At 39.7% G+C, this 25,548-nt stretch overlaps 3 protein-coding genes across 3 annotated transcripts; all 3 read left to right on the top strand.

The window, feature by feature from the left end:
- Positions 1–3,584: 3,584 nt before the first annotated feature.
- apoda.1 (apolipoprotein Da, duplicate 1) lies at positions 3,585–10,316 on the top strand. Its single transcript, XM_061045081.1, has 5 exons — positions 3,585–3,717; positions 4,794–4,915; positions 5,025–5,110; positions 5,190–6,474; positions 9,682–10,316. The coding sequence occupies exons 1-4, from the start codon at positions 3,601–3,603 to the stop codon at positions 5,423–5,425; spliced, it is 561 nt and encodes a 186-aa protein (XP_060901064.1). The 5' UTR covers positions 3,585–3,600; the 3' UTR covers positions 5,426–6,474; positions 9,682–10,316.
- LOC132979356 (COP9 signalosome complex subunit 9-like) lies at positions 6,338–10,316 on the top strand. Its single transcript, XM_061045082.1, has 3 exons — positions 6,338–6,474; positions 7,132–7,204; positions 9,682–10,316. Exons 1-3 carry the CDS (start codon positions 6,379–6,381, stop codon positions 9,717–9,719), a joined length of 207 nt encoding a protein of 68 aa, XP_060901065.1. The 5' UTR covers positions 6,338–6,378; the 3' UTR covers positions 9,720–10,316.
- A 5,106-nt stretch (positions 10,317–15,422) lies between these two features.
- and2 (actinodin2) lies at positions 15,423–21,781 on the top strand. The gene is made up of 6 exons (XM_061045083.1): positions 15,423–15,581; positions 16,126–16,217; positions 17,754–17,798; positions 19,098–19,261; positions 19,782–20,672; positions 20,897–21,781. The coding sequence occupies exons 2-6, from the start codon at positions 16,145–16,147 to the stop codon at positions 21,305–21,307; spliced, it is 1,584 nt and encodes a 527-aa protein (XP_060901066.1). The 5' UTR covers positions 15,423–15,581; positions 16,126–16,144; the 3' UTR covers positions 21,308–21,781.
- The last annotated feature ends 3,767 nt before the right edge of the window (positions 21,782–25,548 follow it).

Here is a 25,548-nt window from a genome sequence, read left to right on the forward strand (position 1 = left end):
GCTGAAATACTGCAGGGAGTCTCTGCGTTCTCATATTTAACATTCCTTCTACTTCTTGATATTTTTAGAGTGAGCTGGTACAGGTTGTTTCTGTCCCTGATCATGTTCTGACCGGTCAGCATCATCGCCTCCATCCAGGGAAAAACCGGCCGCCTCGTCTTCAGCCATGGCTTTGATGTTTCCGGGTGCAGTTAACAAGTCATTCCCCTCTGAAATGTAGAAGCTGGAAATGATGTCTTTTGATCATCCTCTTCCTTCATTTGACCTTGTTCATAGCCGTGGGGCTGTGTATGACAGCGGAGAGCATTTAATGGAATTTGCCTTCAACAAGCAGTGGCTTAAACTGTTTGGAGTGTTAAACAGCTGTGGTACACTACACAGGGGCCGATGTTTACATGACATGCAGGTTATAGAAGACACTGATATATCATTTTATTCAGTTTATATTTTGGACCATGACCATGTTTTTTTAAAAGGTTTATTTTTAGGCTTCCATGTCCTTTATTCAGAGAAAGGAGAGTGGACAGAGCCAGAAATTGGTTGGAGAGAGAGAGAGAGTAGGAAATTACATGCAGGAAAGGAACTCTGAAAGGTTTTTTTAAAAAAAAACAGGTGATCACAAGTTTTTAGATGAGTTCAACATGTTGGCAAATGTTCAGCTCTTATAACTGATCATGTGCTTACTTTATTACTTCAAAAGACATGATGTAAATCCTTTAAACAGAACTTGTAGGGAAAACAAAATCAACAACAGCAGCTGTAACTTTCTCCTGTAGCCTGTTCTTTGTTTGAATGTGTGTACCAAGAAAGAACCTAAGAATATAAAAACCCATTGTTCTACATCTGTAGTTGTGAAAGGGTCCTGTGGACCTTTCTAGAAATATCTCTGCAACTCCTGGATTTATCCCCCGTCCCCAGAGGATGAATCCTAATATCTTTGTCGATCCCCTGACTTTTCATCTCCCTCTTCCACAAGGATGACATTTTCTATTCAAATTGGAAACATCTCTACTATTATTGCATTGCTTTCAAGCATATATATATGTTCAAGACCCCTGGAGGACAAATTCAAATGACCTTGTTGATCTTCTGACTTTTCTCTCCAGCGCCACCACGAGGCTGACATTTGAGGTCTCATAAATGTTGTAACCCATCGTGATGATGACGAATTACCCCAAGGGTCTCCAGCAGAGGCTTCAGGGGGCTCCAGTGTAGCCTGCAGATTTTTCTGTCAACGCTTTAAGTCCGACTAGCAACAGCCATGTACTCAGTAATAGATATCTGTTGATAGAGATGAATAAAAAATTGTCGATTGGTAAGAAGGTGACTCTTAAGCCTTTATCATGTGTTGTTAATGTCTACCCTGATGATTTAGTTAACAAACAGTGCAACATCTCCGCTCAATGTTTTATTTTCCTGGAAGCTAAATGTTGCATTGCCTGCTCGCGGAAGAAGCAAACCACCTGTGTCATTTCTCAGTGGTGGAAAGGAACGACTTATTTAAATGTGTTGATTCAGTGGTGAATGTTTAGTTGATGTATAATTGATTAACACATTTAAATATATGTAAGGCTGCTTTTTTAAATGTATGTTTTTGTTGCAATATTATGTATTTGTTTAGGCTCAAATATAGATCAGATTGTTTTGTAAAGGGGACGAGATTTTATAAAAAAAACTACTAATTTGTAATCTAAAGACAGTGAGTGCATTCTGATTGTATTACAGCTAATAAGCAAACGTGCTAACACACTTTATCAACAGTATGTGTGGCCTAAGTGGTACTTAACAGAGCTGCTGGCATGGTTTTAGCTTTGATTCATCTTCTGTAGGGGTGTGATATATTTTTATATCCGTATGTTCTCAAATCTTTATGAATCAGATCTGAAAGTACAAATATAAAATGCTTTATGAACATATTCTGTTACATAGTTCACTTCACACCCATCACACCTGATATAGATGTTTTTATCAGTTCACACAGCGTCTGTCACTCCAGACATCTGCAGCTCATAAATGGATTCATGCTAAAGACTTGTGTGAAAAAGATGCTCCTGCACACACTTTCTGGAGGCCTGTTTCGAGTGGGCGTCGCTTGAGTCCTCTGTTTCCAGCCGTGTAATGACTGACGGGATGAGAGTCACCTGTCAGGCTGGCTGAAAAACAACACAGAACAGAAAGCAGTGATTCTTCTCACTGCACACTGACAGAAAAGCTAGGACTCATGGCTCTTTGTGTTTGAAAGCATTAATGACATGTGACACCATCGCTGTGCAACACTTGTCTTCTTAGTTTTTCTCCGCCACATACTAACTCTCTTGTCATGTCAGATCCAGCCGCTCCCTCCTGACCTGCAGGTCCCCGGCTCCCTCTCCTGCCAGTCCTCATCGTCTGACCTTCCCCGCCAACTGCCTCCCGTGTTTCCACTCTCCGTCATCATCTCCTGTATTATCCCGTCAAGGATAGCCTGGCCTTTCTAACTGGCTTTTTTTTTTTTTTACCACCACTAACCCTGAACGTGTACCTGACCTATGAGTCAAATATCTGGCTTTCACACCTGATTATCTACTTAATATTCAAAATAATTCACAGCCTTAGATGTCAAAGATGATGCCGTTAGACGGAAAAGTCAAGGCTCACCAAAGCTCTTACAGTTTATCCTGGGGGAACATGATGTCTGAACCAAATGCTGTGGTGACCCATCCAGTAATAGTTGAGACATTTCACTGAAGCTTGTACCGCAGAGCTTCAACTAATGATTGTATTCATTGGTGATTATTAACAGTAAACTGTCTGGTGTTTCAGAAAATGGAGAAATTGTTCTGTTTTTCCTTATAATGATCTCAACCCCATGCTTCATAGATTAAGCATTATTAAGTTACTGTGGCAGATCTACAAGCAAAGCTGCCCTGCTACATGTGTCCTGAGATACTGTGAAGTGAATGTGACAAAATATAATTGAATTAAGTGAATGTTTTAAACCCCTAAACATAACAGGGATGGTAGTGGATGTCCTGCACAGTAACAACAGAGGATATAACACAGATTACACTTTCGAATGCTACTTGAGTAGTGAGACATTTTTAGGTTTGATGAAAAAATGGGATCTATTTTTATCAACATTAAAATGTCTTTCTGCTCTGTTGTGTACAGACCTTGTGTGTCTTTAGGTGAATGAGGGTCACACATGGCTGTCCATTTAAGGCAGAAAAACAGCCAGATTGTTTTATAACATCTCCACCGGTATGCAACCCCATGACTCCACTTTTACTAATAGTTTACTTCATGTCTGAAATAAAGCAGCTGCCTCTCCACAAAGACGCCCATTGATGACACATTGTCGCAAAGCTGGAAGACCTCGCTGAGAGCAACGTCTCGGATTCAAATACAAGAATTCACCCGAGGGAGAGAACATATATCTGAATCTCCTGGAAGCAGAGGTACGAAAACGTATATTGAATTATTGTTATATGATCCTTTTTGGATTACAAATGCTATTTTTGCCTAAATTCACATTGTGGTCTTGTATTTAGAGGGGATTTGTTAAACTCTTTTTTTTCCCTGCTGATAAACTTCTGCAGGTACCAAGGGTCCGACTCCACCATGAGGTTATCTGTCGTTCTTGTTTCGGTGTTGTTCCTCCCGCTCATCGAGGCTCAGGTGCCTCACTGGGGGCCGTGTCCAGAACCGACAGTTCAACCGGCATTCAACCTTAAACAGGTACAACCCAGTCTGTTCAAAACAGGTCAAAACTGGTAGAAAGAAAAAAGTATGGTGGCATGATAGTGTATGGATGACATGCTGTGTTGGACAGCCTTTAATCCTTCTGGAGGGCTAAAAGTCAGACTTCAGACTTGTTACACATTTCTAATGTTTGTCCTTTAACAAGATTATTTTTTTAAATGTGGCAAAAAATTACTTTATAAGGTGTACTTGCTTATCCATTACAAATAGACATTAATGATTATAAAGAAGCACATTTGCTATGTAACTTAAAATCAGAATAATCTGAGCAAAGGTGTGCATTTATACACTGATTATTTACATGTTAACATATTCAACTTATAATGAAGTTATGAGTAGATATTTGTATTTGTTAATGTAATCAATACATCACACTGAACTACATCACTGCACTATATGGACTACGGCTGCACTGAGCTCCTTAAGTGAATGACTGTGCTGCTCCTTTCATTTTATTATTATTATTAAATTGTTATTGGATTGTGGAATACATTTGAAATAGTTGTGTCTTGCTTTTAGAAGGGTTGTTTATACAAGGAGTCTTACATAAATATTTATTTTATGTAGGCTATAATAGGAAAATTATAATTTAACTGAAATGTGAATCTTCATGAATTTTATAAAATCCCCCTTTGGGCACAATAATGTCTGCTGGGTATGTACATTTTTAAAGGGCCTTTAACTGCATACATTTACATTATAGTTTGGTTTTGCTCATAAATAAATATTAGTGGATTATCCCTACTGCATCATCTTTATATATGAGTGACATTTCACTGTTGAAGTTGGTCAAGATGAAGCCAAATGAAGTCATAATAATACTAGTAGGCACAAATAAAATTATAACGCTGTTAAATAAAATAGAAATATTTAATTAACCAAATTCTACTCAATTAGATGTACTAACTTAGTTTCCTGGTAGAGACTAGGTTTGATAGGAGAGCTGCTGCACATTTTACTGACGACACTAAAGCATGTAGATTTATTCATACTCTCTACTGACAATGTTCTCGATTGTCTTTGAACTCTCCTGCGTGTTTCTGCCCTCTCAGTTCATGGGGAGATGGTTTGAAATTGCCAAGCTGCCGGCCCAGTTTGAGAAGGGACGATGCATCGAAACCAATTTCACTTTGACAACGGACAGCTCCATCCGAGTGGTCAGCTCGGAGATACTGTGAGTCCTATCTGCAATTTCCTTGTGCAAATGTGGAGTCATGAGGTGATGCTCGCCTGGTTTTTGTATTTTCCTAAATGCAACATGAAATGTGACTGTCTGGAAACAGAAAAGGAGAGCTGAGGAAAATCGAAGGGATTGGTGTCATAGAAGATATTAAGAATCCGGCCAAGCTGGGAATAAGTTATTCCTATGGTGAGTGAGACATTTGATACAGAAAAACTGCACCTTTAGTTGTGTTCATTGTAGGTAATCTGATTTTGTTGCTGCACAGTGCTGCCATACTCCCCTTACTGGATCCTGTCCACTGACTATGTGAACTCAGCCCTGGTCTACTCCTGCACGGACATCCTGAGACTCTTCCACGTAGACTTCGCCTGGATCCTGGGCCGAACACGATCCCTGCCCGACTCCACTGTTCAGAAAGCAAGGGAGACCTTTGCAAAAAACAACATTGACGTGAGCAGGATGGTGGCCAGCAGGCAGCAAGGCTGTGACAAAACTCTCTAGAAAATGTCACAAGATGGTGCTGTTCATGACAGACGGAAAAGATGCTTCGACAGCTGTTCCACTTTTGTTTGAGCTTTTACTAATACTTGTGCTGATCATGACCAGGAGGGTATACTCAACTCTGTTTCTCAGTTTATTTAGATCTGGAGTCTTTCTGCCTTCATAAGATTATTTGTTTACAGCTGAAGGTAAAAGCATGTCACTACAGAACATCATGTAGTTGAATTGGAGGATGTGTAGCATCCTCGTTGTTTGTTAACATATCATCAACGGGTTTCATTTTATCTGGGGGTAATGTTTTACACAACTTTAAACATCCATATGTATTTTTGGTCACAATACATTCCTGTTCCCATTGCAGTTTGAAATTGAAGAATCAAATGTGGGGCATATTCTATTTATAAAAACAATGGGATATAAATACTGCAAACTGCAGACACAAGGAATCTAATAAAAGACAATAAAGGTTTGTGAAACTTACTTCATGTGATTCATATTGGTCATGAGTTTGCAATTCAGAGTCACAACAAAAACTGATTTTAAACATCCGTGGATGAAAGGTGTTCACTTCCCTCTTTAAAACTTTTTAAATGAACTTCTATGAAATTCAGGCTTTTGAAACTATTAAGACATTGACACCTTAATAGAACATGATGACTGTGTTAAAGAGTAATACATTCAGTAAGACGCAGGGCTAAACCTAAGAACACATTGAAATATCTACACACTACTTTACAATCAGCACTTTTCCCCATACTGTCTTAATTTGTGTGTTATTTTTTAAGGCAGAATATCCCCATGAAAGCTCACCTCAAAACATGCTGCGGAACCTTTGTGTGTTGATTCCGCTACCTGGTCGGATTTATTTTCATGTGGCGCTGCATTAGCCTGAGTTTGTAGTGGAGCATTTGATGAAAATCTGAAGATTAGACGCCCGGTGTTTTGGGTTATCCATGCCACTGAAGGATCCGTCCAACTCGACCGCCATGAAACCAGCAGTGGACGAGATGTTTCCGGAGGGAGCCGGGCCGTACATGGACCTGGACGAGGTTCGTGAACTTTGTTAGCTCGCTGGTTTATTTGGATAGGGCTACGTGATCGTCAAGGTTACCAGGTGCGTTTGCTATTTAAGATCACCCGAGAGACGGTGTCACCGTAAATGTTAACGATTACGACGCACACAGTCGTTCAAGATAATGTTAGTACGGATCATTTATAATGGTTAATTTGCTAGAAGGTTTATTCGTCTGTAGTGTTGAAATGTTTCTGAGTAACATCACACGATGACGTTTTAAATAACAGCTGTTAATTGTATGTCTTCAGCTCACCTGTCAGGCGGAGGGATACGGTGACAAGTGAAGGTGTTCTCCATTGAATGCCTCTTGTCCAATCAGATCACTTGTTCAATCTGACTTTTGCATGAGTACATTTATGTAATCGCTTTATTATAGTGCTATTTGAGGGTTGTTAATGTTGCCTATTTGAGCACATTTTGCTCACTATACTAAATAACATTTTGATTTCACCTGTAACTCACCTATGTAAAGTCAGTGGGATGTAGATAACACAATTAATGACCTGTTGCAGCATTAGTCTGACATACAAACGATCATAATGACACATGTCTCTAAGTGTACAGTGGGGGGCTTCTGCTGGGATTGTGGGTCATATTTGTGCCTCTGAGCTGCATGTCTGTCCTTTGGCAGGCTGGGGGAAGCACAGGACTGCTGATGGACCTGGCTGCCAATGAAAAGGCAGTTCATGCAGACTTCTTCAATGGTAAACAAACCATGCATTACCGTTTAAATCCACGGATCAGAACCCCTCGTCTAAAGAAAAAAATAACCTTTTCTTTCTGGGGCTGTTAGACATTTCAGTATATGCACATATTTAAACAAGTCTCTTAAGTATTTACATAAAACAATGCAGACAGGTTTGTAAAAAGTTTGATGTACAGAAGCTGGAAATTCATTTTAGTCAACTGTGGCAGAGGACTTTTTTAGATGTAATTTTATTTGATCAGAGTCTCAAAATAATAATAATTTCGAGAGCCATCTATTGAAAGTTCAGTCCGCACTTTCACCCTGCTGATAATGCTAAATATAAGTTCTTGAGAAAATGAGGTGACACACTTGGCAATGATTGAGGAAGTACCTCGAGATCAGTTTTTGCCGACTTGGTGTGTGTATCTAGTGTTTCACCACCAACGCCAACATGAAACACTTACTCACCCTGTGTCTCACTGATGCCTACTCTGTTGGTACTTGCATTTTTTTTGGACTTCCTCTAGATAAATAAGCAGCAGAGTTGGTGGTACCAGGAGTTGTTTCATATTAGTTCTAGATACCAGAAGTCCTCTTGGAAGTTTTTAGTTTTCTGCAAAATTGGCACTTTTACATTTTGGACTTTAGGTTGCCATGGAGTCCAACTTTTATCCAGGTGGAAATTAGTTGCAGGTGATGAGTGTTTCTGAAACAAATACAAATCCCTCGTACAACATTAAAAAAAAAAAAAGGCAGCTGAGGTTATTTGCTGAGAATTTGTTTTTATCGTGTTGATTAGTTTGATGTCATCAGTGAATTTGGTGCTACATAATGTGGATCTGAATTTTGAAATGATTTTTTTGGGACGTTGTCAGTTTATCCTTCATCTCTAAACAGTCTCACGAAACGTCTTGGCTGTCATAATCCTCTTACAGAATAATAGAAATAGGCGCATGAATGCAAATCGATGTAGTTTCTCAGGTGATCTGAAGTGAACACAGGAGAAGTCAGACATCTTCAGTGAGGAGGTTGTCACTCCGGGGCAGATTGAATCTATTAGTCCATGATGGTTTTTCACCCCTGGGCATCAGAGCGCTGCTGGTTCCACAGCAGGAAATCTCTTTACTGGCCCTCAAACATTCCTTGTACCCCCCCCCCCCCTTCCCCCAGCTTTTTTTACTAACTGTGTTTTATAATGTAGTGTGATCTCTGTCCCGAGGCACAGCTACATCAAACAGCCACAACTTCTCGCCATGTGTGACACAGATTCCACGCAGACTTTTCAGCTGGAGCTCTGTGGGTGTGAATGTATCAGGCTCCTTTAGGGGGGGAGGGGGGGGCACGCTTTATTCCCTTTCAAACAGAGATGCGTGCCTTTTCACTGTCTTCAGGCGTATTGGAAGCAGCTCTCGATCACCCTGGCCTACATTTGTAAAGGGATTTTAAACGTTCATTAATTTAAACAATCAGTGTCACACTGGCTCATTTCTGTTACCGTCACAAAAGTAAAGCTGCAGTGACAGTTTGTGCTAATTTATGTCACTCCCCACATGTGGGGAATATTCAGGCTGCAGTAGCTCTGAGGAAAAACCCTTCACTAATTAATCACTAATTGTGAGGTAAAGTTCTTTTTGGTTTTAAGGCCCTGACACACCAAGGAGATCGTCGGCCGTCGGTCCTTGTCGGTAGTTTTTATCGGGTTTGTCCGGCTCCGTCTACTGGATCAAAAAGTTGCACATTCTTCCTTTTAAACATTTAGCGTAGGTCAGCCGTTATTTGTTTCAGCACAATAACAATGAGGAGGGTTTTGGGAAAAGATTTACATTTATGTGTTTGTGCTGACTTTATATTCTTGTCTATATGACCAGCAGACACACAGAGTGAAGGAGGGAATTTTGTCACATGACATGCTTGTCTTCCGTTTTTTTTTTTTTTTCAAGGCTTTAATTTGGGACAAAATATAGTTTTTCTGTCATGTGCGGTCTGATTTCTGTGTTTTGCGTGCGTGATGACACCTTTTAAAAGAGTCTGTCTGGTCTCAGTCTGCATGAGGAGGGAGGGTATGTGGATAACAGACTCTGGTTGCAGACAAATATTCATATTCTACAAAACGCTACGTGTCAGAAAACATGTAATTCCTCCTGAGTTGTCAAACATTTACTTATCATGTAGATCTTGTTTCCTGCCTAGCTGTGTCGTCTGCAGTCTGCCTGCAGGAACAGAGGATGTGGCACATACTCCCGTGCATTTTCATCCAATTCTCCTGTTGAGCTCTGACCTCACAAACTGTCAGACCCACAGGAAGGCCACTCAGCAGACTCCTTAGCTCAAACATTCCAAGATGCTTTGACTTTTATCACCCTGCACTCCTCTGACCCACTGTCCTATAACGCTGCTTTATGAGAACAGGCCTGGCCTGCAGAAACATTTGTAATACAGCCAGCTGTTATGTAATGTCGTGTAATAATTGTGTTTTTGGTTTTCCTTCCACAGATTATGAGGATTTGTTTGATGATGACGACATCCAGTGACTTGAGGCTAAAATGTCTTCACAGTAAAGATGGATGATATTCGCACCACTCTGAACCTTTTATTTTTTCCTCAACCTTTTTTTTTTTTGTGTGTGGAAAGCAAACCACCCATTTTCTGTCTAATGACATACAATTTCCTTTCATAGTCGTTCTAGTTTGAGGCTTTTTAAAGCATCCTTAAAAAGTCGACACAGGCTCCAGATGTTGTGAAATTCTCAAGATCCCAAGGATTCCTTCATATATGGTATGTTTAAATTATGAGCTTGTATCGTGCTCATGTCTCAGACTGTTTCTGAACTGGATTGCAGGTTTCAGAGTGCAGGAGAACACCTGTTAGAAGTGTAATTACACCTATGATGGGCAGAGGCTCCTATTGCTGTCGCCATGCATGCTGCAGGTGGCATATGATAAATGGTCTGTTACAATGGCTTAAACTATTCGAATGACAGTATGTGTTAGACTCACATTCTGCAGTGGGTTATGTAATGTCATAATGTGTTCGTATGTGTACAGTAGTAATGCATCCATTGTTGTATTTTTGTGATATATTCTATTTGTGACACTGTTTAAACATGTATAAATAGTATTTTGAATTTATGAAGCTGGATAATGTCTTCATTTACATTTTTAGTTATTTATTTACTTTATAGATATAACAGTCAGAACTGATATATAGAAGGTTCTGTTAGGGTTGGAGACATAAGCAGATTTCTCAATAGGGAATTGCACAAAGGTAGTAGCAGAGTGATTTATTTTATTGAGCAATCAGTGAATGCATTTACATGCACACGTGTGTCATGGTGATGGATGGGTTTTTGGATTGAGAGTTCTAGTTTGTGCACAACTCATCCAGGTTTCCCTTTCTTTGACACTATGAAGCACGGTGATAAATCTAAACAAAAGCAGCACACAGTTGATCAGAAATTAGGATTTTATCACTTCTAATATTACCACCGTAGATAGAATGAATCATAATTTATACAAAGATAAAGTTCCTTTAGAGACAGACTCTATTAACAAATATGTACAGCTTCTCTGAAAAAGCCAGAAGGGCCTGTTCTTGTTAATTAAATGAGTTTGTTGGCGTCTGCAGCCGTCAGTCTGACAGTAAACAGCACATAGACTGTTGTATGTCTGTAGATTGTATCACCACCGTCAAAGAAGACTTCTTTAATGTCTGAACAGTTTCCATGCTGATTTGAGGGGCAATAATATTTTCATTTTTGGGCAACAGCATATTTTTTATTTATTACTATTCAGCACATGCTGAAGACAGATAAGAGGCTTCTTAAGTGCACAAAATGCAGACTTCACAGTTTTAAAAGCTCTGTACAGAATCAGCAAAACAGAGAACTGTGTGGTCAGCACAGACATTTCCAACAGTTGTCTCCAAAACAAAAATGTTAATAACACTCAAAGCTCCCCGTAGTCGAGCATAAACCAGCAGTAAACACAAATAAAGGGTTCAGATTGGGAATTTCAAAATTAACCAACAGCTCATTTGGGCCAATTTACAAAAAACGATATCAGTAACTCATCAATTAAGTATGCTTTAGAAAATGTTGATTAGCCTCCCGGCATGGTTTTCATGAATGAAGGGACAGAAATGATGCTCTTTGGTAAATGGTAAATGGACTTGAGTTTGCATAGAGCTTTTCTAGTCTTCTGACTTCTCAAAGTGCTTTTACACCGCAGGGAACACCTACACACTCACACTCTGATGGTAGAGGCTGCTAAGTGTCACATAGGACATGTAGCTGTAGAGGCTGGGGATCAAACCCCTGACTCTTAAACTGACCCACAGCTGTACGTGGGTTTAAATCCGACCACAGATCTTTGAAACTGTCCATGGCTCTTAGTAAAATGTGAATTATGTAACAACTTGAAAGAGTGGTGGTTGACATGCACCAAATCCATGGACGGATTCAAACCCACATCCGCTGCAATGAGGACTATAGCCTCTGTAAAGTCCAAGGGGCATGCAACATAACCAATAGCCTATCTGAAGCCCTGATATGTTACAACTTAAGAAAATTATTTAACAAGAACCTCAATTTTTGGGTGACTTGCATGGACAATCTAGAGACTTTACTGCTAAGCTAAAGGTACTCTGTCTTCTTTCTTATTGTAGGGAGCTAGCATTCAAATATTAACTACTAAACACGTCAACCAAAGAACAGTTGATGCTGACTGAAATGTCGAAGAATGTTGTTGCATGTTGTCGATCATGAAGCTTGAACATTTGACAGAATCATCAAAATAATATTTTTTTTCATGGAGGAATGCACATTCTGTAATACAATCAATACATGTCACATTTTTCCCCCATGGAACTACTTATGTTTACTTCAAAAAATCTGCATGTAGCCAACGTACTCAGGATTGATTAGGGGTCATGAAGATCTCAGACTCGTTGAGTCTCCCTTCCCTTCCACTATTAAAAGCACAGCTGAAGTGCTTACATAAAAGGCTTTGACAGGCACCGTCATTTTTACAAGGGTCTGTGTATTTAATGAGCTTTTCTTTCATAAGAAGCATGACAAGCTTTATGGGTTCTCAGCCCAAATCAAGGGTAAGTTGCTGTGACTTTTCCATGCACATAAAGAGACCGACATCTCTCCATGATGGCTGGCTACGTTAAACTGAAGAAAATAACCATTTTGTCTCTTTCTGTGACAGCACCGGTTATCCTGAAATGTGTAAACTGCAGAGACATGGCAAGTCTCAGTCATCAGAAGTCATTCAAGAGAGAGAAGTCTGAGAGGACAAACTGTACTGAGCGTTGAATACAGCACAGTGTATTGGAAGATTGTACTTCATGTTTTTATCTCCATATTACCATAGAAACCAAATAAACCTATGTTGATGTCTTGCTCTAGCTTCTACTCCAGTGAGACCTAAACATGGTACTTGTTCTTCAGGTGGCCAAGACAAAGTATAAAGCTACTTACGACATAAAACTACATCCAAAAAATATAACCACAGAAATGTCAGCTGGAATCTGTCTCTTAAATAAAAGCATAACTACTAGCAATAGGCTCACACAGTTTGCTAAGTATAGAAGAAAATCCACAATTTAAATAATTAGAAAATACAATTTATTTAATTGATCGTTATGGAGAAATAGTGACGATAATGTATGAACAACTTATTACCTTAACGTAAGGTAAGTATAAAGATAAGCTATAAATGTGACAGATAATTGTTTACGATAGCTTAAGTTGACGAATTGTTTGCTAAATGTATGAATAGACATTTCAAAATATAAGATAAGTGTAATAAGAGAACAAATACCAACAGTATAGTCATGGACAAATGGTATAAATGCTAACAGTAAAGTCAAAGTTTGGAAATTATTATTTAAGAACCGTCAACCAAAAGTTCTGGATAAATGATAAATAATATTTTTAAAGTTATATACAGGTTGTTTGAAAATGCCTTAAAGTAATAGATGTATGTTTCAAAGAGTTAGCTAAAGTAGTTTTTGAATACGAGGATGAAATCAAATTGTAGCTAATACTTCAAACAGCATTGTTAATTAGAAACAAATGAAAAATGGTCAAGTAACTTGGCAACAGCTTCTTCTACTGTTATGTTATATCATTTTAAATAATGATTTAAAATGTCAGCATACATCATTGAAAAGGTAGCGAAAGGTGAGACGCTGATTTCAGCTAAATATTAGTGATAAATAGGCCTAGCTGAAACATGCTAGCTTCTGCTCGTATAGGCTACATATGAGAGACTTGGACCAAACTAAACACAGTTGGTTTATGATATGAATAATTATTGTAACGTTTCGACAAGTCGATTGAGCTTGAAAAAAGAGCGATAAAGTCCCCATGAATCAGAACTTTGAGCGTATCTAACTGCCTTGTAGTGACGCATTACCTACTGAAATAGGGATAGAACCGATCACAAGATGGGACGGGACATAACGTTGGGATGAATTTGCTTTTGAATTGGTCAAAAAGTAGTAAACCCCCCTGAGTGCAGACATTTTTTTTTACGTTTTACAGGAAGAGAAATTACAGTTATTTTGATGTAAAAATACTCAGATCATACTTTATTGAAATAGAATTTGCAGATAATTTAACATTAAAAACAGGAAGGCTGGATTAAAAACCCAGAAAATGTATTTTTCATTTCATGGGGACTTTAAAAAACATTCAGTAGAACTCATTTGGATCAAAATGATGAAGTCTACATGAGGAGTCCTGAGTTCATCTGTTGGGATAAGTGTGAAGGTTGTACAGTTTATGTAAATTAATTAATCTGTTTGGTGGATCTTTTCTAAGCAAGATAAACTTTTAAAGAATGCCTGCTCTGTCTGACTGTTTTCAGGTAATGTTAGCTAGTTTCCATAACTCCTATACACACTGTATATTCCACTGGCATTAACTCGAGGCTCTACGAGCTACGTGGCACATTGTAAGCATCGGGAACATGAACCAAAGAAACAGGGTTGTTGGCGTGCTGGTCCTAATGGCTCCACTCACCTACAGCAGCAGCCTCATTAGTGATGTGTGCTGCATGAAACCTACTTCTCCTAATGACTGCAGTTTTTTTTCATGTTGTTGGAGAGAAAACATGCAAGAAGGTAAGCAGTGAAAAACAAAATGCTTGTTTTGTGGCATGGTTTTAAAACTATGACCATGTTTTGTTTGTCTTAAGGATGATTTGATGGTTAGTAAAGAAAAAACAAACACTCCTCCATTCAGAGTGATCAAATGACAATATATACATCATATTATGTGTCTCTTCTAACGTCATCTTACCCTTTGTATTAACTCAGAAACAGGTTAATTGCCAAGTTTACACGTAGAATAATCCTGGTGTTTTTGGTATAAATGTAGGTGTAGCTTCTATTAAATATCAGCTGAGTAACTAAAAAAGACAAATGGCTGGAGACTTTTAGCAAGACACTAAGTTTGGAAACGTTATCCAAAGAGGCTGGTGTAACTCCTGATCCGATGCAGTAAAGCACCATTGAAATGAGAGGAGTCACTTTCCTGTCATCCTGGACAATATTGCTCATACATTTGTCAATACACTGATGCAACACAGGAATTATTTCAGAAATCGTTTTTTTTATTCTTTGCAGAGAGAAAGTTCTTATGGAGATGGAGCACAGAGATAAAAAAAAAAAATGAAGGTTTATTTTACGACTGATTTCTTCAGAAGTATAGTATAATGTTGTTATTTACGGCTTCTTATTCACCAGTAGATTCCTGTTCATGCATCTTTATCATCTGTAAAGTATAGGAACATGAGGACTCTCTCTTGCCATAGGTTTCCACTGAATGCTTTATGAGTGCCACCTCTGCAATAGCTGCAGGCAGTTCTATATAAATCTGCTGTAACAGAGGCCTCGAGCTGACAGAATTTAACAGCTTACAGTTTTAAGGTTTACGCCCACTGAGTCATTTATGTAAATTTTAAATCTCAAAATCAACTAGTGGCTGATACATACTGTCACTTTACATGTTGACCCCAAATTCCAAACCTGTGAGGAAAGAAACCCGACGCTAAGTGGCACCTTGTTAATGTTTCTCCACAGAAAGCAGTCGTGCTGCTCACCTCCACTAATTACAGGACCCCCATTGGTTGGACGGATGGCAGTGCTGGAGCCAATCCTGGAGCGCCTACCAGCACGCCGGAGCCGTATGACATGCATTTTTGTTTTTAATGATCAAGAGAGCTCCTTAAAAATGTTCCCCTGCCCGGCCATGCCATACAGGGGAGCAGAGAGGTAGAGCGTTTAGACAGCTCCAACGACCACACTGCAGTGAGCCCCCCTCGTCCCGAGAAGCAGAGAGCCTCACCTGATCACAGGAGGCCACGACTTCAGCACCTTTGCAGGTAAGGACCAAATGTGCATGCTGCATGTAGTTCAGTTGATACAATGTTCAGAAAGCCAGAGAAACGGCCTGCAACTTTGGTGTGTTAGCATGAAAAGTGATAACGACCTCAGATTTATTCACGAGTGTGAAACTGAAGAAGACAATCTCTCCTTTGAGCACAGAGGCTGGAATTCAGCAGCCATTCATGCAGTAATGGAGAAGAACATTTTGCCTTTTTCATAGACCAGTGCAGTATATTTTGATACTCATAACTAAAGACTTCTTTTTCTCCGTAATCCCTGAAAAGCTCTACTGCAGCATGTCCCCAATCCTTCCTGTTAGCTCCAGCCAGTTAAAGAGGAGCTCTTTCAATGCATTGTCTTCTCGGTTTCATATCTAACAGTTTGCTGAAAAACTCTCCAAAAAAGAACAAGAAGAAGCATGAATAAATCCAAGTCTAGCTGCATTCTTGTTAGAAGATAGTATAATGCCAGAAGTTCATATTGTGTAATCCATCCTCTAATACATTTTCCAATGAATATTGTTTCTATCTTTTTCTTCAGGAAGCACATTAAACTCAAAATGGCCCGCTTTGGACGACCATCATTTTCTCTGATCCACACAGGACTCCTGTTAGCTATTGTTTTATTACCAGGTGAGACTTTATCTAAGTTTTTAAAACTGATTTAAATGTGTTTTTGACTTCATAAAAATCAGTTGGCAGAGAGTCTGGAGCTTTCTCTTATGTAATGTGGTTTTTCCTCTTCAGATGTATTGAAGATAGTGAGGTTGTTCAGGAAATTAAATGAAATGAAATTTTATTCTGAGTTTTCTTTTCTTTACATGAAATGAAACCTTTCAGTCAGGAATATAAAAGCAATACTGAAAGAGAGGACTGCAGTTCTGTCTTAGAGCTGGTCTTCCAATGTGATCAGATGGGATGGTGTGAAATTGGTAAAATGACTCAAGGGCATAAAAAGGAAAATCATTTACATTACCAGTTTCCCACTAAATTATTATTTTTATGGCTGTAAAACAATTTTGAAAAACACGATGTGGACAATTCGAAATCTTCCACTTGAGACATTATGAATCCATATCGCAATGAAACCACTCATCACAGGATATGCACCTTATTTTAAAAGTTCAAAGCATCATGTTTCCTTCTCCCAATTTTTCATTTGACGGATTTTTTACAAGCCTGAGGAAATGAAAGTAGCCAGTATTTTATAATGAAAAGCAGAGCAAAAGTTGGAAAAATCACCTCAGTGACAGAAATCTGAAAAAGAAGGAAGATGATTGATAGTGGAATGAAACTAAGTTAATTTCCTTAAATACACCTTTAGGATATGTGTACCTTAATTACCCTTCAAAACTAAAACAATATATATACAAATGACAAGAGTTAAGAGTAATGATGTGAATACTTCTAAACTTTACTCTAATAGGACATCAAAGGTCTTTTTGTTCACTGGTTTTAGTCAAATGTACTGGGAGAGTGGGGGCGTTAGTATATCTAAGATACTGTCTAGCATTCGATTTATCCATGGGTCAGATTCTAAACACGCCCTTACTCTCATCTCTTTAACTCATCATGGCAGCTTGTTAGTACGACAAAATCCTTTCAGAGTCATAAAAAGACATCCATCACTGCACCTCTGGGAGACTTTCCACATTAATAAATGAAATGAGGTCAGGAAGTTTCTGCCATAATCAGCTGACTTGGCTGTTTTTTCCCCCCTTAAAGTTGTAAACTTCTGAAGAAAACCCCCTGGTAGAGCAAGAAGACAGTCCACATGTGGAGACAGGGATGCACATAGGCATGTCCCGTCCCTCCCACCTTCCACATTTACAGTGCAGGGGTAATTGGTTTGTGTGAGGGCCCTCTCTTTGTAGTTTTACAGGTAAAAGAGGCCCCCAGTTTTTTTTGCACAAGCTCCACCAGTCTTGTTCAAAGTCTAACTAAGCCTGCAAAGTTCTGGGTGGGGGTCTGCAGGAAGAGAGTGGGGGTGTTTACGCTGCAGGATGCTGCCTGTGCCGGGGCGCCAGAGCCCAAGCACCTGCCGTGTTTCACCCAGGGGCTTATTAGCAGCTCAGCGTTTCCCCTCGTGTTAAGAGAAAGCTCAACATCTGGTCCTAGTCAGCTAATGTCCCTGCTGCTGCTAATGTGGCTCCTGCTCCTGTTTTACAGAGTTTCTGGGGGCCGTTCCAGTGGAGCAGCACAAGGAGGAGGAAGGTGAGGACCTGAGACGTGGCATGGGGGGACCTGTTGGCTTTTAAGTCTGTGATACAGAAAATTTATTTGGAAAATGGACTTCAAAACTCAGATATAATCACTTAACATAGATCACTCTATTTTTCAGCCAAGCATGAATTGTGATGCTTTAATGCACCCCTGCAGTTTAGATTAATATGGAAAGTCCTTCAACCAAAATAACAATTGGCAGGTGCCAGTCTTTCAAATGTGAAGGTTTCATCTTTCTCTTTCTTATTTGTTAATGTAATGTTTAATTAATTAATATAAAAAAATACTTTTTTACTAAAACAGACATTTTTGACATCTTCGAGTCTGTGTTGGGCATTTTTACAGTATGTTCTAAACTGATAGTTAGTGGTCCAGCAATAAGCCAATTTATCTGATCAGTATTCATCGGGTGAACTTCTAGAAATGTTCTTATGTTCAAACCTTGTTGTCAAACTCTATTGAGGCTAGAGATTGTGAGCTTATTATTTTTTATATTGCTTCATATTTCATACTGAAATAAAACAACAATAGAGACAAGCAGTATGACATTCTCTGTCTATTCAAATCAGATATAAGGAAACATACTGTCCATCTTGGTTAAATAATTCAAACACATGTCAAACACAAAAAAAGGCCCAACACATTGGGCTTACAAAAAACGTTCATCATTTTGGAAAGAAGCTCATTTTGTGTCTTGTAAAAAGTCAGATGAAAATATTGATACCATTCACATTTCTGTGCACTAAATGTGAAGCTGGAGGCAGCAGCCATTTAGCTGAACAAAACACAGCATCCCATAAAGCTGCTAATTGACCTTTTTTTCCATCGGTAATTGTATGTTTCTCCACAGAAAAGCTTATGCATGATTACTGATGAGATTTTCTTTTTAAGATGGAGCAAAGACCTTATGCAAAGCTATAAGCTAACCAGCGTTAGCATCACATTTAGGAAATTACTATTCCTGTCCACTTTACAGCATGAATGTAGATAAGAAAAATAGATATTGAACTGAAACAGATTTTAAGATTTAAGAAGTATTGGGTCAGGGTTGGTACACTTTTGAGTTTAATACTTTATATATCACAATACAAACATAGAAGATAGTGTAACATGAATGTATTAAAGCATAGGGTCCAAACAGTATTCCAATATAAAAAAACAACAATTATTTCATCATGTAAATAAAACCAGGTGCGCTTACATAACTGAGACTTTCCCCTTCATGTGGCGTGTAAATTACAGAACCTGCACGCTTCATTAAGTTCACTTTCCCACCTCTTCTCTCGTTAGTGCATGCAGAGTCTGAAGATGTGAAAGAACAGGCCATGGCGAGCCTGACCAAACTCGTTCGTAACAGAAGGAACCTCCCCGTCTTGCCTGTGCCCCAGTTTAAACGCCTGCCGGACTTCTGGGGATGGTACAAGTACTTCATGGACAGCCACAACCAGGAGGGAGTGAGTGGAGTTTATTTCACATTAATTATTCAATCTCTCCCAGTTGGGATTCTCAACCACGGCTTGTTTTTCTTGAAACAACAATCACAGTTTCTCTGGCCTTTTTGATCATCGAAGCACTCAACAGCTTTTGCCCGAACAGATAGATTCAGACTTCTTTTTGATGTACACTCCTTATTTTTTCACAGCAATAAATACTTTATTTCTCCTACCATGATTATATAAAAGTGTTAATAAGCCATTAGCCTCTTTGCTGAGTTATTCTGCCATGCAAGTCATGTTCCAGCAGAGTGGGAGCTCTGCGGTTACAGAGTCAGCAGTGTGGTTTGAGTAATAAAACAGTGAGCTGAAAAAGTACATGCATCCCCCCTTGGAGTATTGGTGTTGTTCCTCTATCAGGGGCTTTGTTTAAATTTTCATAGGTTTATTTTTAGTTTATTTTGCGCTCTCTATGGCATGAAAATTATATGGATTTAGAGCAGATGTATTCATTCTTTGCCCTTCTCTTTCTTTATTTTAGTTGGAGGATCTGGATCGTCTGTACATGGCATTCTTGCAGAACAAGCACAGGTCAGAGGAGGGCCCTACCTTCAACCACTACCTCAAGTACCTCAGTGAAGTCTACAAGACCTGTGCTGACTCTGATGATCCAGAGTGCATCGCCGAGTCCACCAGCAAGCCAAAGGCTGCCGTGATGATGCCTGAGACCATAAAGTCCGCTTCTGTCAGGATGTGCAATCCTTACCTCGACCCCTACTGTCTCTTCCCCCTCCTTCCCAAGGCAGCCGCCCCTGAGCCAGCTCCAGCCAAGGTCCCAGCCCCCATCCTCACCCCCATGCTGCCCATGCCACTGAAGAGCCCCACCGGCTTCTACTACTACGCCCCCGTCCTGGAGCCCTTCTTGAGTGCCGAGCAGAAGACTGAGCTGCTGAGGATCTGCAATTCTGAAGATGTGGAGTGTCTGCAGTATCACCTGAGGGCAGCTTATGGTTACCGCCCAGCCCCTGGCCCTGCCCCATCCTATGCCGCCCTCAAATGTGACCCAAAGAACCCCTACTGCATGCCATCCCTGGTGCAAAAAGCCCCCACCGGTTTCTACCACTTGGTCTACCCAAGCTGTGACCCAGCAGTTGATCCCCTGTGTGTGACCAACGTTGCTGCTCCAGCTCCCCTCGCTGGAGAGGAAGCTCCTACAGAACAACAATGCAACCCTCTCTTTGATGCCGACTGCAACCCCTTGACCGCCACCAAGCTGTCTGGCCTCACCAAGCCCGTGCTGGAGTATGCCCCCAAACACAAGCCTGCACCTCCTGCTGCTCCCCTGTCCTGCGACCCTCGCTATGACCCATACTGCATACTGGCAGCCGCCGCTGCCCTGCGCAAGCCTGCTCCGAAGATCCCCGAACACCAGGTCTGAAAAGTCCTGCTTCTTGGATTACATAGTTCAATATTTTGACTAATCTAGTGTAATCTTGCCTGTTGAATTGTTCTATTAATGTTTTCTTCTTTTCATATGGTTTATTAAATGATGTAGTGAAATGAAATGGGTGTTGCATGATGCTTTCACTTGCTATCTTCCATCTTTTATTGCATCTGTCTTGAACAAACACACAAATCAATCAATCAATCAATCAGGTCCGCTACAAGCTTGGAGTCCCAGGCAAGACCAAGGATGGCCACGACTGCTTTGTGCACTATGACAAAGACTGCACCCCAGTGAAGTCTGGCTCTGAGGCCAAGGCTGACATCAAGGCTCCAGCCAAGCCCGCCTGCCATCCATTCGACCCGAACTGCGGAAAGTTTGCTGCACCCTCTGGCGTTGTTGCCTCGAAGCCCAGCAAGGATGGCATAATCATGCCCGACCCTGACTGCGATCCTGAGTTCGACTACAACTGCCGCCTGCGACGCGCTGAGCCCGCAGAAGCTGCTGATGAGCCTGCAGCAGCCGCCGCTGTTGAGGAGAAGGCTGCCGATGAGCCCGCCAAGGAGGCCCCTGTCCCACGATTTGAAGACTTCCTTAGAGATTTCATGAGCCAGCACAAGTAAATTTAAAAATAACTTGATAACAGCATCTACACCTACTTGATGATCTACCTGCCAGAGATGGAGTTCACTTTGTAGTCATAACTTTAATGGATTTCATCGACCACAACCTTCCACAGTATCATACAGTTGAAAAAACAAAATCCATACATTTTTTTTTGTATTATGGGGGAACAATTCCAGGGGGCTTAGTATCATATAGCAGCATTATGTGAAACTTGTGGATTCAACTCTTCATGTTTGTATGTTTGTAGAAAAGTGTCGTATGTATAGATGTGTGATAGTTTAGGGGTAGTTTGAATTTTTGTCATCGGCAAGAATTTATAACTGTTGTACATTCTCTGTTTCCATTTGAGTTAGCAAAAGTGTATTTAATGTTTTTTTCTTTTTTTTTTCTGTATCTCTACAACTCATTAAGCTTCATCTGTTTAGTTTTTATGGATGAAAAATAAAAAAGGATTTGAAAAACATTGAAAATGTTATTTCTAATACAACACCGTTGGCACACTTATCCATCTGTCCAGAAGCTCAAGATAAACAAATATGAAACTTTCTTATAACAACAAAACACCCACACTTTATAGACATTAACTCCTACTCTAAAGAAAGCATACTTATTTTATGCACACGGTATTCCTGCATTATTAATCCCCAGATGTCGCATCTCATATGAACACATACTTGAGTTTCATTGTGCCAGATGGCATGTTGCAAATACACCAGTTTATGCTCCAACATTATAAAAACTGCTTATTGCTGCATATTTTACATTCAGACTTAATCACCAAAGAGATTTTTTTGCAGGATAGTACATTGCACTGAAGCCCCTAATGAATTATAAATGCATGAATGCAGGTTTTTGAATAAATATGCAGTGATAGGCCGGTAATGCAGAGTTGGAGTGGATGTCATGCAACAAAATCCCCAGCCTTTGTCGTGACACTACAGTATGTTTCTCAGCAGCTGGTCTCATCTAATGCTACTGTAATCCATTTTTATTTAATTTTGATGAAGATAAATCAGAGAACCATACTAATAACTAGCCATTCATTTAGATCTATGCAGCAGCAGAACTCCACCAAACAAATAGGCTATAACAGCGGACATGATAGCAGCTTAGCTAGACTGCATCCAGGTGAAGCAGTGTTTAGAGCTAATAGCTATTATTAGCGCGCTAATATGACCTCAGCTTTGAGAATGTTCTCCATTTTGCCTCTGCGTCTTAGCATGCTGACATAACTATGTCCTGTCCTGTTATGCCTTGCCGCAAAAAACAATCGCCCTTTTGGGACAAACACAGTTGAAGTTGAGTTGAGATAAGTTACCATTGTTAAATCTCAAAGTACACCTTTAGAACAAAGTTTCGGACAAATATGGTCAGTAACAAAACGTTGCTAGTTTTGCGCATGGTTAAAAACTGTTAGCTATGAACACGTTGTATTGACTATTTGATTCCTGAAGGCTAAATGACTGCTTACCTGAAGTTACAACAGTGTAATCCATTCTATGTAAGGTAATTCAGATTTTGTGTCCATATTTGTGTGGCAACTTTGAATGAAGTATGCAGCCTACAGTCTAGAAGTTATACATGAACATGCATAAAAATGAGAACATTATTATTTTGGACATGCACAGTGGTGTATGAACAGGAGGATAAAATGTGCAAGTCAAAACATCAGAAACAAGCCAGATTTATTGTCCCTGTGTGAACTGGACATTAGTTAATCACCTGAACAGCATGACCACTAATTAAGCCTCTAGTAATGAATCAAGGTATTCTCTATAACCTTTGATCAAGAAAATGTAAGTGATGAGCCGCACTATTTTCTCTCCTGAAGCTGACCTGTTATATTTTAGAATTACATTTCAGTTACAAGGACTGCGGTGTGATTTTCAATAAAACAACTTTTCAGCAGCTTCCTCACACAGCATTCCCCTCAAGGAGAAAAACACTGCTGCTGCTGACAGTTTTATGGGCAGATAATACACAGCCGGGCCCAGTAATGACCACCTGAACACGACATGCACTCAAGAAAGCCTCATGGAGGTATGGTCCTAATTGTAGCTGCTGTCCTGTAAAGTTTGGACATATGTGCTCAGTGCTCCTGGGGTCTGAAGTTACATTCAAGTACAATCAGGATTATAAAAGTGGAACACTTTACACTGAGAGCTCTGATGTTCCTGCAGGCTCTCAAGGGCTGAAGTGGTAAAAATTCAACACTTGAAACTTATATCAATTTTTCGTCATAGTCCCCCCCTCCTATCTAAAATATTATTAAGCCCATCAGTCCCTTTATTGTAATCCCTGTGTGTGTTTTCATAGTGATCCAAGCAATATTTGAGGATATCTTTTGATTGTGTCAAATTCTCCCAACAGGAAGCGGAGCGTCATTAATTACCTGCCAAGATTGTTTATTGCTTATGGGGCTTGAGGGAACTTCCCCATGCTAGTTGGTGACCTTTGACCCTCACAAGGTCAGTAAAATTAAAGTCATATTTTAATTTGAGTATAACCTGAGCCAAAGTTAACTCCAAGTACTGTAATGTTTCTCAATGAGGCTGTTGGGAGCTTATGGTTGATTTTAATTTCCCCTAAATCCTAAAGATGTCACTTTGTTTGTTGTGTTATGTAAAGGATGATGCACAGTGAATAGAACTCTGGCAGGGTGAGCAGGACCCCGAAGGAGGGTGGTCTTGTCTCAACCATAGGCTGTATAAAGCATGCATGTTTAGTCTTAGTGACGTCACCCACTGGTTTCTGAAGAGGCATTTTGAAGCCAACAATGATGGTCGCTATATGGGAAATGCTAACTCCACCTAACTTTGGATCAATCTAAACAGGTAGAGTTTGAGTTAGGCGGGCCTTAAGCCTCCTGGCAAATGGCTACAATGCACCCACCTGTCGGGCAAATTGGCCAAACCCCCAATTACACAAATTTAAGGATAACTATTGGCCTGCAAACATGTTCAATTCTGGAGCTTCCTGGGCTTTTGGAGCCAGCCTCAAATGGACACTGCCGTTTTTTTTGCACTTCTGCATTGGCTTCATTTTTCAACATCAAAGTTTGCAGCTTGGTCTCAACCTGTCGTGGTTCCTCTGCTTTAACTACTTGCTCACTATACATTATTCTGCTTATAAGATGCAAGTGATTATCCAGACTTTTTGGATTGGGGGGGGGGACCCAGTTAAGGCACTGACTTAAACACATTTTTTTTAAATTTACCCTCTCTACAGTTAATATAACTATAACTCCTTACATTAAAATATCTAAAAGATGTTCAATTCCACAGCGGCAAAATCAGTTGTATGGATCTACTTAGATTTATTCTTTAAGGACTCAAAAATATGTTTTTCCAAATTCCAAATTTAAATAACCACATTTAGATGCAATGGAAGCTACCAGCATATTATTATTACAACACATCCTAAAAAGTTGTTTTTGACACAATTCCTGCCTCCAACAAGACAATTAGCCAGTCATATTTTAGGATTCTGAGGTGGCATCTGGACAGACATTAAGGGGGACGAGGACACCAGAGTCGGCTATTGAGGAATAACGGATGATTGTTCTGTGTAATTGTCCAATCAGAACCAACTATTTAACACAGCTGTGTAATAATGTTCTTTAAGGCCCTACTCCCCTACACAACTGCATATAACCAATCATAAATCATGACCCGTCGTTTTCTGACCTCAATTTGGATTTCTTATAATCCTGGTTATTCCGACAAATTGAAGTACATTCATATTTGAAGCTGAAGTTTTGTGTATCTTTATATTGTATTGACCTTGAAATAAATGACAAACCTGCCTTTTCAAATAGTTTTCCGAACAAAATTTTTACTTTTTAATTACATGTTTACTTTGCTTTGCTCAAAGTCAAAACATTAAGTATATTTCTTGTAAATGTCTTGCATCAAGTAAAAAGCCATTGAAGTTAAGGTAAATTCATTCAATCTAGAGATGTTTCCACTTTACTTTGAGAGTGTGAGCCTGTATGTTTACTCACAGCTTCCACCAGGTGGCTCTGATCTCCCAGAGCCCCAAATACTGAGGCTTAATGCAGGTCTACCATCTGTCTGCACCTGCTGTCTCTACTGTCTCCATCACAGTCTGACTGTCACGGCTGTTTAACTTTAATAAAACTCACATAGCGGATGGAGGAGATATTTGACTGACTTTGACTAAACATTTTCACACAGAAACCTTTCAAAACATCCAATGAGAAATCTTCATTGACTGT

The sequence above is a fragment of the Labrus mixtus genome, chromosome 8, assembly GCF_963584025.1.
Source record: "Labrus mixtus chromosome 8, fLabMix1.1, whole genome shotgun sequence".
Taxonomy (NCBI): domain Eukaryota; kingdom Metazoa; phylum Chordata; class Actinopteri; order Labriformes; family Labridae; genus Labrus; species Labrus mixtus.

Coding starts and splice junctions, on each gene's coding strand:
- apoda.1 (XM_061045081.1), top strand. CDS start 3,601: ATGAGGTTATCTGTCGTTCTTGTTTCGGTGTTGTTCCTCCCGCTCATC. Junction 3,718..4,793: donor CGGCATTCAACCTTAAACAG/GTACAACCCAGT, acceptor CTGCCCTCTCAG/TTCATGGGGAGATGGTTTGA. Junction 4,916..5,024: donor GTGGTCAGCTCGGAGATACT/GTGAGTCCTATC, acceptor GTCTGGAAACAG/AAAAGGAGAGCTGAGGAAAA.
- LOC132979356 (XM_061045082.1), top strand. CDS start 6,379: ATGCCACTGAAGGATCCGTCCAACTCGACCGCCATGAAACCAGCAGTG. Junction 6,475..7,131: donor CGTACATGGACCTGGACGAG/GTTCGTGAACTT, acceptor GTCCTTTGGCAG/GCTGGGGGAAGCACAGGACT. Junction 7,205..9,681: donor TCATGCAGACTTCTTCAATG/GTAAACAAACCA, acceptor TTCCTTCCACAG/ATTATGAGGATTTGTTTGAT.
- and2 (XM_061045083.1), top strand. CDS start 16,145: ATGGCCCGCTTTGGACGACCATCATTTTCTCTGATCCACACAGGACTC. Junction 16,218..17,753: donor AGCTATTGTTTTATTACCAG/GTGAGACTTTAT, acceptor CCTGTTTTACAG/AGTTTCTGGGGGCCGTTCCA. Junction 17,799..19,097: donor GCAGCACAAGGAGGAGGAAG/GTGAGGACCTGA, acceptor TTCTCTCGTTAG/TGCATGCAGAGTCTGAAGAT.